At 39.9% G+C, this 13,459-nt stretch overlaps 1 protein-coding gene across 1 annotated transcript in view; it reads left to right on the top strand.

The window, feature by feature from the left end:
* LOC128660493 (uncharacterized) overlaps positions 1–13,459 on the top strand; it is a 300,304-nt gene that overhangs the window by 176,452 nt on the left and 110,393 nt on the right. Inside the window, exon 8 of the mRNA XM_053714380.1 lies at positions 9,807–9,864. Coding sequence (XP_053570355.1) covers positions 9,807–9,864 — 58 coding nt within the window. The remainder of the gene's footprint in view (positions 1–9,806; positions 9,865–13,459) is intronic.

The following is a 13,459-nucleotide window of genomic DNA, read 5'->3' as shown; positions in this document are numbered from 1 at the left end:
GCTCCAGCATGCCCTCACAGGTTTTGGTATGCGGATCTTGTTCGGATGTCCAGTTGCCAACCTTGGCCTCTTCCATTAAGGCTGGACCTTCTGTCTCAAGGTCCGTTTTTCCATCAGGATCTCAAATCATTAAATTTGAAGGTATGGAAATTGAACGCCTAGTGCTAAGTCAGAGGTTTCTCTAAATCGGTGATTAATACTATGTTACAGGCTCTTAAATTTGTTTCTAGAAAGATTATCGAGTTTGGAAGACTTATATTTCATGGTGTTCTTCTCATAAATTCGCTTGGCATTCTTTCAGAATTCCTAGAATTTTACAGTTTCTTCATGATGGTTTGGATAAGGGTTTGTCTTCAAGTTCCTTGAAGGGACAAATCTCTGCTCTTTGTCTTATTTCACAGAAAGATTGCTAAGCTTCCTGATATTCACTGTTTTGTACAGGCTTTGGTTCGTATCAAGCCTGTCATTAAATCAATCTCCAGGAGAGGTGGACTTCCTGTTGGAGGCGGAGCATGCAGGTAGCTGCAGGTAGCTGCAGGTGCTGTGGAAGCTACGCACCTCTGTGTGAGGCCTAATACACCACCAACAGATGCCTTTTTTGCCCTTGGCCACGTATAGGTCTGGGCTACAGGACTTTGGTCCGGCATGGGAAGTTAACGTTTTGCAGCCTAGGAGTGCACGCTGGCTGGTGCACACCATTTCTACATGGGCCCACAAACACTGGAATGAGACGCTGTCAGATAAGCATTTCTAACGCTCTGCAGGGCTGTATATCTGTGGCTACGAGTCTACCTACTTAATGCACCTGCTACCCAAACTCCGTTTTCTAAAGAACCTCTTGAGCCCACCTGCACAAAGACTGGTTTCTTTATAAACAACACGTTTTGGAGGCAGGTTATACTAAGCCGCTGCCGCAGCACTCACCTGGCAGAGCAGCTGCTACATGCGAGCGGAAGGCTCTTCTTGTCCCCGCCAAGCCTGGACCTGCACCACGAAAGACTCCGGTATTGCGAGTACACCAGAGAATACTGGGAACATGTGAGCGGAGTCCCTCTCCCTGGATGAGAGTTGCGGGTGGCAAGAAGCCCGAATCTGAGCCCCCTGGATGGGCATGCCGCCAAAGCATTAGCTCCTCCCCCATCGTGAGGTACTGGAAGCGTTTCCATACAGCGGACTTGGTTACCGCTTGGCTGGCGCTCTTTTCTCCTTGCAGGCTGTTCCCGGAGCGAAGAAGATTGGCTTGGGCGGCTGTATGATTGACTCCCGCGTCAGTGCGGGCAGGCTGGTTTACCGCGCAGGTATTTGCTCATCTGGAGTGCAGCCAGAGTTCTCCTAGCTCTGGCAGTTCGCATCTTATGACGATCGAGTGGGTACAGATCTCAAGGAGGCTCCAGATATCTGCCCCGAGGAACTACATCTAGGTTTGTCTATCGGTTCTCTGCCGACGGAAAAAAAAAAAAAAAAAAAGAGGTACTTTAAGCTTGCTCATCATATATGTTTGTCCGGGTGCCCTGCTGGGTACAGTGCGTAGTCTTAGCACTTGTGGGATTTATTGTCGGCACTGACACCCTCAATGGACTGTGCAAATTGCTACTGTGATATTGAACTGGGGGTGATGGACTGAGTTTGGGGCCAATGACACTCAATTTGGGGTTTGAAGGACTGAGATCCATATTTCACCTAAATGTGCATAATATATCTTGCTTGTCCTCCACAGGTCTGTCAAATTTTGAGCATTATAGGTCTAAGCAGAAGGGTTTGTTTCCCCTGGAAGCAAGAGTAAGGAGATGAGCACTTATATGAGTAACTTGCTTTGCGGTGTTATCTGAGGCAAAAACATAAGGGGCTGATTTTTACAGATTTTCCTTTGCTGACAGTTAACCCGTGCTAGAGAGTGTTGAGGTTGATTTCTACGCATGGTAGATAAATGATATAAAATGGGCAGTATGCCACACAGGCTTTGATAAATTCATTCTCTCACCTGAATGCTATCCTTAAGTTAATAGTACTAAATATTAGGGCATTGAAGGATATTCCCTTTAGATCAATCTTTAGCTACAAATTATTGCAAATTTAATGTGGGGCAGGTAATTCCTTGTAGGGTGGCTATATACTAAAAAAATATCTATCTACAATTTTTATATCTTTTTATTCTATATTCATCTGTATAGCTAAAAGTCTTGTATCATGAGGTTTAAATCGACACTGTAACATACACCAGAAGGAGTTTAGAAACTGAGAACAGAGTTTTCAGAAAGCTATAGTATTCTAGATAAAAGTTAAATTTTTAGGGAACTTTGGGAGTGTAAGTGAAACAAAAAACACTATATCACTTGTAGAGCACACATTGGGGTTTTTTTTTTCTATTTTTGTTTTTTTTCTATATTTTTTTTACCAATTGTATTACACATATAATATAGAGGGTTGCTGCATGAGATTTATCACCTAGTAACAACCGGTTAGAGCACTATAAGTACTTGTTTGAGAATTCGGAGTTGTCTCCCTTATCTGTAAGCTATATAGATAGTAACTGTCACAGCACAGACAAGTTACAGTCACGTCCTGTCCATGGACAAATACATTAATCCAAAAAGCTCACCCTCCAATATGCCTCCTAAAGCAAGGGACAAAAAAGGGGGCAGCAGGAATCTGGACTCTAGTATAGTCTCACCACTGGAAAAAAGTATCCCCAATCCCTTTCCCATTAATATGCCAGAATTTGCAGCTGAAGTGGCCAAATTACTTACACCTCAATTCGATATGATCAAGCAGGAGATCAGAAGTGCGATATCAAACCTCACTTTAGAGGTTAGGCAGTTTTCCTCAAGACTTGAGGAAATAGAGAATCGGATCTAGAGGACAGACTTAATGTAACGGATCCTACAATGGACACTCATAGCAAAATCATTTCGTCCTTGCAGGCCAAGGTGGAGGACCTTGAGGACCGATTGAGACGTAATAATCTTAAAGTGATCTTGCTTGAGTCCCCTGAATTTCAAGACTTAATGAATTTTGCCACCATTATACTACCCCAGGCTTTACAGATTCCGGCTCCTGCTGCTCCCTTTTTGATCGAGAGAGTACATAGGATAGGTCAAAGGCGTGAGCACAGTGAGGCCGCACGACCCAGGCCAGTAATCTTTAAGTTCGTGAACTTCCAAGACAAGTTATTATATCTCAAACATTACAGGAAATGTGGCTCTCTCTCCGTAGGCCCCCATAAACTACTAATGTTCCAAGACTTCTCCTCTGAAACACTAACTAAGAGAAGAGATATGTCTTTTTTTTATGGGAGACTACAGAAAGAAAACTACAATATCAGACTGATTTATCCCGCAAAGCTAATAGTACAGAAAGATGGTAATACACACACACTCAATAATGTTATGGAGGCAGAGACCTTCTGTAGGGAAACAGGGATACCATGACCAGGTACCGAATTGTATTAAGGATATGCTTTTTGATCTTAGAATTTAAACATTTAATTATTAAGGGTTATGTTTTTGATGGCTATATGTTTTTCACAAGTGCAAATAAGAGACATGTCTGTTTTCTATGGGGGACTACGGAGGGAGAACTACGATATTAGATGGATTTACCCCGCAAAGTTAATTGTACAGAAAGATGGTAATACACACACACTTAATAATGTTATGGAGGCAGAGACTTACTGTAGGGAATCAGGGGTACCCTGATCACGTATCGAATTATATTAAAGATATGCTTTTTTTGATCTTAGAATTTAATCAGTTAACTAACATGAGATGTTTTTTGGCAGGCTATATGGTTTCCATAAGTGCATTCTATGTTAGCTATAGTAATGGTGGTTTTTTTAAAAAAAAAAAATTTTTTTTTTTTTTTTTTTTTGTTTTCTTTCCTTTTTTTTCTCTTCTCCTCTCCTTTCCCTTTCCCTCTCCTCCTCCCCCCGCCTCCTTTTCTGTCTTGACTGTCACCTTCCGGACAGCGGTCCCCAGTTATGTTTTAGAACCTATGGAACACCTTCTGAGGGTAGGGGCCGGTAAGTTGAATAATATTGATGGCATATAATCTTAAATTTCTATCATGGAATGTAAATAATATTGATGGCATATAATCTTAAAGTTACTATCCTGGAATGTAGGGGGTATTAATTCACCAATTAAAAGAAAAGCTATAATAAAACATTTGGGGAAATTTAACCCCGATATAGTTCTCCTACAGGAACTACATCTTAATATCACCGAAACCCCCAAACTTAAATCTAAGTGGGTAGGGGAAGTGGTAGCAGCTCCATTCACTTCAAGGAAGAGGGGGGTCGCAATATTGATAAACCGGAGATTGGATTATCATATAATTAATATGGAGGCTGATCCCGAAGGGAGATTTTTAATACTTGAAATAGAAATTAAGCATATTAGATATATAATTTGCAACATATACGGACCCAATCAAATTGACCATACATTCTGGTCAGTTCTGTCCGTAAAGCTCCATAAATTTATTGGATTAAATCTAATTATTGCAGGAGATCTTAACTTGCTAGCTGACCCCCTTTTAGATAGCTCTAATAAAAGAGCTTTAATCAGCAGAGGTAGGAAGGTACGCATCTTTCAGAAATTATGTTCGCATCTGGGCCTGGTCGATTTATGGCGGGTACAGAACCCGGACGATCGTACTTATACGTGTGTATCTCATGTCCAGCGTTCATTCTCCCGGCTTGACTATTTTCTGATATCAGAAACAATGCTTGGCCGAAATTGGATCTCTGGAATCGAAGATATAGTTATCTCTGATCACGCTGTTATTGTACTAAAGCTTGACACTGGCCAGATGCGGTCGGGATCAAATTATATTTCCTTCCCCAGACATCTATGTAATAATATAAAATTCCAGCAACACGTACGATCGAAGTGGGCAGATTATCAAAATAATAATGGCAATTATATGGATAAAATTGAGACATTCTGGGAAGCTTCCAAGGCCGTCTTACGCGGAGAGGTTAAATCTTATACGCGCTTCTGGTCAAAACATTGTAGCTCAGTGACTAGACAATTAGCTAATCGTGTTAAGAACGCTTATAGAGCCTATGTCAGTAAACATACCAGAGAAACTTGGGAGGCCTACACTACAGCTAAGACTCTTCGAGACACACACATGAAACAGATTAGTGCCCAGGAAGAAATTAGATTGAAAGCTAGATACGGGGGTTACACGGGCAGATCGGCGAAATTCTTAGCGAGATTAGCGAACTTCTCGCCTAGACAGGCTATCACCGCTATCAAACATGGAGATAAGAGATATACGAACCACCCAGATATTGAAAGAGTGTTCTCTGAATTCTTCCAGACTTTGTATGAACAAGATCCCCTTGATATAGATAAGAAAGAGGCATTCTGGAGCAAGATCAAAGTACCACGTCTGGCTTTAGAGGCCAGAGACATTATTAACACTCCCATTACGGAGGAGGAAATATCATGGGCAATTAAGAAGGCGAAATCTAACAAGGCTGCCGGCCCGGATGCTCTTCCTATTGAGTACTACAGAATTCTACAACCACAGGTATTACCTATATTGACTAAGTTATTCAATTTTTATTTTTCAGAGAACACTCGATGTTCTTCTCTCTTTGCTTCTGCAAATATTTCGCTGATTCTAAAAAAGGGTAAGGACCCTGAGCAACCCAGCTCCTTTAGACCTATCTCGGTCCTGAACACTGATTATAAACTGTTAGCAGCTATCATAGCCTCACGACTGAAACCCTTTATGGGCGAGCTAATCCATGAGAATTAAACCGGCTTCATGCCTGGACGCAATCCCGTAAAGAATACGAGGAAACTTCTGATTTTGCTCGAATCTTTCTCTAACAAATACAAATTTGCAGAATCTGGCGACAATATAGACAGGGCCATTCTTACGGTTGATGCAGAGAAGGCCTTTGATAGGGTCAGTTGGGATCATCTATTCTTTGCGTTGGAACGTTTTGGGTTTTCAGGATTTTTTACCAACTACATACGCCTGATTTATAGTACCTCCTCCTCTGCGGTGATTATTAATAATACTTCTACACAACGATTTGATCTATTTAGAGGGACTAGACAGGGTTGTCCGCTTTCACCTTTCCTGTTTAATCTTAGTATAGAACCCTTAGCTATCCGATTACGACAAGAACTGGAAGGGATTACATGGGCGGGGGAGAAACTGGTGCTTCTCCAATACGCAGATGATCTCCTCATATTTATATCTAATCTTAAAGTATCGTTGCCTATCCTACAGAGGATAACCCAAGAGTTTGGGGAAATATCCGGATTTAAGATCAATACTTCAAAATCGGAATTAATGTGGATACATAAACACTTAGTATCACGGGTGAAGCATCCCTTTCAAGAAGTTTCCCAGATTACTTATCTGGGTTTACGTTTATCTAGAAACGCGGAAGATTGGTATAGCCTAAATCATAGGTCTGTACTGGACTCATGCAAGAAAAAGCTTGAGGACTGGACTAGGTTACCAATTTCGCTGACCGCTCGTGTGACCCTGATTAAGTCAGTGATTTTTCCAAAACTCCTCTATATATTGCAAAATATTCCGTGGTTTTTACACAAAAGAGATATTACTATATATAATAAAGCTTGCTCCAAATTCCTTTGGAATGGCAAGAGACCACGGATCTCCGTTCTTAAGCTTATGAATTCTAAGCTAGCAGCTGGCTTGGCACTTCCTAACATTCAGACATATAACCTGGTTATTATAGCCAGATTTGCTTTAGACTGGCTAACTGAGAAGGATCAGATTACATCTTTCACTTGGGAATCTAAGGCTGTAGTCCCCTTTAAGTTAAAGGCTCTGTTGCATTGTCCCCTTACGTCCCTGCCTTCTAATATATTCTACCTAGGCACCTTTAAGAACGTCATTGTAGCCTGGCAAAGACTGTGTACAGAGGTGGGAATCCCGCCTCATGTCTCACAATATTTACCTATAGTGGGCAATCCAGAGTTTAGCCCTGGTATTTATAATCAGATATTTAGAGAATGGGAGTCAAAGGGCCTTCAGACCCTGGGTCAAATTCGAGATACAGATGGGCAGCCAGTCACATTCCATGAAATTGCGACACGATTTGCTTTAGGGGCGCGAGAATTCTATGCCTATCTTCAAGTTAGGCATCTTCTCTGGGAACTGAACAGGAAACACGGGAACGAATGGACTCTGGGTGAATTACAGCCCAGGATTATCATCTATGCGGCAGGAATATACGCTATCTCCCCCTTATATTTAGTGCTAAATCAGAAAGCTTCAAATCTGCAAATTAATGAAATGATTGCTAGGTGGTCTACTTTATTTCCAGAAATTGATGAGGAGACTATTGTTGGGTCCCGACAACGTGGAGGGAATCACAGATGAAAATTGGGCTGCAGAGATACCTTACACCTGCGGTCCTCTCTAAGTGGTACAAAAGTAAGGTGCCATGCCCCAGATGCTCATCTATAGGGTCGGACCTATTCCATTGTTTATGGAGCTGCCCCAAAATAGGTCAATATTGGGGAAAGATTGCATTCTGGATGATGGTGGTTTTAAAGCTGAATCATAATTTTTCCCCAGTAGAAATCTTCTTTCTGGTGAAGTACCAGGGCATTACTAAGAACTATAGTCTGATAAATACTATTATACTAACAGCACGTAGTCTCATTTTTAAGGCATGGAAAGCATCTTCGGCACCTACTATGGCCCAATTTAAAATGGCCCTCTGCAATCAACTTATAACAGAACAGTATAATATACCATTCCCGCAAGATAAATACCTAGAAGTATTTTTTAAAAAATGGGAACCTTTTGTAAAATCTCTGCCTCTTCTACAACAAAATAAAATAGTCAAACCTTTCAGAAATTCGGAGTTTGTTCAGCTTAACATCCTAGGGGGCCGCTTTCCGGAAGAATGAGCAACGGATGCCGAGTGAGATGGTATGGGGGGGGGGGGGGAGAGAGTGGGAGGGAGGATCCTTATTTCTGTTATGAGGCAATGATATAATATAAAAACCCTTTTTTTTTTTTTTTTTTTTTTTTTTTTTTTTTTTGTTTTATGTTGTTACTATGGCTTGTTCTGTTCTTTCTAATGGGGGAGGGATAAAAGGGGGAAACTCCAGAGACAAAGAAAGACTAGATATTATATAAAGGTTTATCTGGTTACACTACGCATTTCTCTATGTTCACTTTTATAATTATTAGTGCACTATATAAATTTGAATGATGTATAGATACCCTTTCTTTTTTAAAAAAAAAAAAAAAAAAACTAATTTATATGTTTTTTTTTTTATTATTTTTACTTAAGTGTGTATTTATGCACTATGTATACTCACTGTGACACATGTTTTTATACTTGGTAACCGAAATTGTAATAACCTTCTCTGTCTTTGTCATAAATAAATATTTAAAAAAAAAAAAAAAAAAATCAATCTCTCCTCCTTGGAGTCTTAATTTGGTTTTGAAGGCCTTACAGGCTCCTCCATTTGAGCCTATGCTTTCTTTGGACATTAAACTACTTTCTTGGAAAGTGTTGTTCTTTTTGGCCATCTCTTCTGCTAGAAGAGTTTCTGAATTATCTGCTCTTTCTTGTGAATCTCCTTTTCTGATTTTTCATCAGGATAAGGCGGTTTTGTGGACTTCAATTAAATTCTTACCTAAGGTTGTGAATTCTAACAACATTAATAGAGAAATCGTTGTCCCTTCCTTGTGTCCTAATCATAAGAATTCTTTGGAGAAATCCTTACATTCTTTGGATGTGGCAAGAGCTTTGAAATATTATGTTGAAGCTACTAAAGATTTCAGGAATACTTCGTCTATTTGTTATCTTTTCTGGTTCTAGGAAAGGTCAGAAGGCTTCTGCTGTTTCCTTGGCTTCGTGGTTAAAGCTTTTGATTCATTCAGCTTATTTGGAGTCTGGTCAAGCCCCGCCTCAGAGAATTACAGCTTATCCTACTAGATCAGTCTCCACTTTGTGTGCTTTTAAGAAAGAAGCTTAAGTTGATCAGATTTGCAAAGCAGCAACCTAGTCGTCTTTGCATACATTTACTAAATTCTACCGTTTTTATGTATTTTCCTCTTCGGAAGCAGTTTTTGGTAGAAAAGCTCTTCAGGCAGCTATTTCAGTTTGATTCTTCTGCTTATGTTTTAAGTTTTTTCATTTCATGAGAATTAACTTATATTTTGGGTTGTGGATTATTTTTTTCAGCGAAAAATGGCTGCTTTTATTTTTTATCCCTCCTCCTCTAGTGACTTGCGTGGAGTTCCACATCTTGGGTATTGCTATCCCATACGTCACTAGCTCTTGCCAATTACATGAAAGAAAACATCATTTATGGAAGAACTTACCTGATAAATTAATTTCTTTCATATTGGCAAGAGTCCATGAGGCCCACACTTTTTGTGGTGGTTATGATTTTTTTGTTTAAAGCACAATTATTTCCAAATTCTTTTGTTGATGCTTTTTACTCCTTTCTTTATCACCCCACTTCATGTCTATTCATTAAACTGAATTGTGGGTGTGGTGAGGGGTGTATTTATAGGCATTTTGAGGTTTGGGAAACTGCCCCAAAACTTTGCCCTCCTGGTAGGATTGTGTATCCCATACGTCACTAGCTCATGGACTCTTGCCAATATGACAAATTAATTTATCAGGTAAGTTCTTACATAAATGTTTGTTTTTTTGTTTTTTTTACACATTTTAATTTTTGTATTGCAGTTAAATGAATTACAACAGTCATAACATATATATTCGTAAAATTGTTTCTCTATTCTGTAATCAAGAACACATGCTCAATTTTTTTAAATTCTAGGTTGATGAACAATCTTTAAAAAAGAAACTGAATAAATCAGAAATATCTGCTTTAAAAGGTAAGAATTTGATTTTGTCTCCACTCTAACTTAAAACTATAAAGCGTGTATATGTGCATGTATGCAGATGACAGAAATGTTAGACACTGCTTAATGGCTCAGTTAGTAATTCATATCAGAAATAATATATATAACTATAAATTGTTATGTCTGTTGCTAAATCTTTGGTGCACTTTCTATTGTGCTTGTGTTGATCACCTTGATAGTAGTCTACTAAACGCGTACAGGATTCAATTAGTATATACTGGTAAAAATAATGGTACTCAGACTGACTGTTCCTCTCCCCACTTGACATCAGGATCCTTAATTTCAGTGTGGAGAGAACCATTTTGATATGCAGCCCCTTCTTCCAGCGTGCTGGCCAGCCACTGCTGATGACGTCACTCGTAAACACAGTGCACTAGTGAACCGCTATGCAAGCATACTAGGCACTGGTAAAGGAAGGCTGCCAAATCCCTAAAACAAAAATAAAATGTAGAGGGATTATTAAAACTCAATTCCTTTTATTTAAACATTGTTAAAACAATTACAATGTCCATGAGACTATCGGCTTGGGTCGTCTTACGCGTTTCAGACATCAATCACCTCAGACTCAATGTCCAATTACAGACTCTGCTTTTTTTTTTTTTTGCTACTCCATTGTAAATGGTTCCTGTGGTCTCTTGATTGTTTAACAAACATATCTATAAGAAAGATGACATAATATTGTTCTTAACCGTTTTGATAACAATAAATCATACTAATGCTGATCTAAATCCAGTTAGTTGCATTTGTGAAACATAAAGCAATTATCATAGCTATATACTATGGTGATACATTGTCTCTGCTTCATCTGTTGGCTTTTTTTTTTTTTAAAGTTTGTTTACAGTTTGTGTGTGTGTGTGTATATGTATATGTATATGTGTGTGTGTGTATATATATATATATATATATATATATATATACACATGTGTGTGTGTGTATATGTGTGTGTATATATATATATATATATATATATATATATATGTGTGTGTATATATATATATATATATATATATATATATATATATATATATATATATATATATATATATATATATATATATATATTTATTTATATTTGGGCTGGGCGATATGGGCAACATTTTTCTTATAAATGACACCTTCATTTCTCCAACATTGGTGTGTCCGGTCCACGGCGTCATCCATTACTTGTGGGAATATTCTCTTCCCCAACAGGAAATGGCAAAGAGCACAGCAAAAGCTGTCCATATAGCCCCTCCTCAGGCTCCGCCCCCCCAGTCATTCTCTTTGCCGCTCTGAACAAGTAGCATCTCCACGGAGATGGTGAAGAGTGTGTGGTGTTTAGTTGCTTTATTTAAGTTTTTTTTTTTATAAAGTTTGAAGTGATTTTCTAAACTTTTAGTGTTTGGGAACGTTTTTAGGTGCCAGGCAGTCGTTTAGACACCTTCCCAGTCAGGAAGGGCCTTTCACTATAGTAGGCAGAGCCTCATTTTCGCGCCATAATTGCGCAGTTTCTTTTGGATGCAATGCATGCAGCTGCATGTGAGAGGGTCTGGTGATCATTGAAAACGTTCTTGGAAGGCTTCAGTTGGTATCGTATAACCCCCAGGGACAGGTGAAGTCGCAGCAAATGCTGTGGCTGGGACTGTAGTGGGGTTAAAATTGCTGATTGATTAAACGGCTCCGGTTTCCTCATTTAAGGGGTTAAAAGCTTGAAAATTGGGGTGCAATACTTTTAAAGCATTAAGACACTGGTGAAAATTTGGTAAAGATTGGATATTTCCTTAATAGTTTTTCACATATTCAGAAAAAAAGTGTTCTCTGTTTAACATTTAAAGAGACAGTAACGGTTTTGTTTTAAAACTTTTTTTTTTACATTATTAGCCTGTTTAAGCCTGTCTAACATGTCTCTACCTTCAGATAGAACATGTTCTGTATGTATGGAGGCCAAGGTGGTCCCCCCCTTCTAATGTATGTGATAATTGTGCCATAGCGTCCAGACAAAGTAAGGACAGTACTGTCACATTTAATAAGGTTGCCCAAGATGATTCCTCAAATGAAGGTAGTGGGGATAGTTCTTCATCCTCTCCTTCTGTGTCAATACCAGTTATGCCCGCTCAGGCGACCCCTAGTACATCTAGCGCGCCAATGCTTGTTACTATGCAACAATTAACGGCAGTAATGGATAATTCCATAGCTAATATTTTATCCAAAATGCCAGCATTTCAAAGAAAGCGTGATTGCTCAGTTTTAAATACAGTGGAGCAAGAAGGCGCTGACGATAATTTATCTGTCATACCCTCACACCAGTCAGAAGTGGCAGTGAGGGAGAACTTTCTGATATAGGAAAAATTTCTCAACAGGCAGAACCTGATGTAGTGACGTTTAAATTTAAGTTAGAGCATCTCCGCGCATTACTTAAGGAGGTACTAACTACACTGGATGATTGTGACTCTATGGTCATTCCAGAAAAATTGTGCAAGATGGACAAATTCCTAGAGGTCCCGGTGCACCCTGATGAAACCAGGCATACCTTTTGTCCCACCTCCTATATTTAAGAAATTGTTCCCCATGGTCGACCCAAGGAAGGACACATGGCAAACAGTCCCTAAGGTTGAGGGGGCAGTTTCAACGCTAGCCAAACGCACGACTATTCCCATTGAGGACAATTGTGCTTTCAAAGATCCTATGGATAAAAAATTGGAGGGTTTGCTTAAAAAGATTTTTGTACAGCAAGGTTACCTCCTTCAACCTATTTCCTGCATTATTCCTGTCACTAAAGCGGCGTGGTTCTGATTCGAGGAACTGGAAAAGTCGCTCAGTAGGGAGACTCCGTCTGAGGAAGTCATGGACAGAATTCACGCACTTAAGTTAGCTAATTCCTTTATTTTAGACGCCGCTTTGCAGTTGGCAAGGTTAGCGGCGAAAAATTCAGGGTTTGCAATTGTGGCGCGCAGAGCGCTCTGGCTAAAGTCTTGGTCGGCGGATGTATCTTCCAAGACAAAATTGCTTAATATCCCTTTCAAGGGTAAGACCCTTTTCGGGCCAGAATTGAAAGAGATTATTTCAGACATCACTGGGGGAAAGGGCCATGCCCTCCCACAAGATAAACCTTTCAAGGCTAAGAAGAAGTCCAATTTTCGTTCCTTTCGCAATTTCAGGAACGGACCGGCTTCCAACTCGGCAGCATCTAGACAAGAGGGTAACGCTTCCCAGTCTAAACCAGCTTGGAAACCAATGCAAGGCTGGAACAAAGGTAAACAGGCCAAGAAGCCTGCTGCTGCTACCAAAACAGCATGAAAGGGTAGCCCCCGATCCGGGACCGGATCTTGTAGGGGGGCAGACTCTCTCTCTTCGCTCAGGCTTGGGCAAGAGATGTTCAGGATCCCTGGGCACTAGAAATAGTCTCTCAGGGTTATCTTCTGGAATTCAAGGACCTACCCCCAAGGGGAAGGTTCCACATGTCTCACTTATCTTCAAACCAAATAAAGAGACAGGCATTCTTACATTGTGTAGAAGACCTGTTAAAGATGGGAGTGATACACCCAGTTCCAACTGTGGAACAAGGTCAGGGGTTTTACTCAAATCCGTT

The sequence above is a fragment of the Bombina bombina genome, chromosome 5, assembly GCF_027579735.1.
Source record: "Bombina bombina isolate aBomBom1 chromosome 5, aBomBom1.pri, whole genome shotgun sequence".
Classification (NCBI taxonomy): Eukaryota; Metazoa; Chordata; class Amphibia; order Anura; family Bombinatoridae; genus Bombina; species Bombina bombina.
The sequence above is the reverse complement of the archived record's forward strand: the minus strand, read 5'-3'. Positions and strand labels throughout refer to the sequence as shown.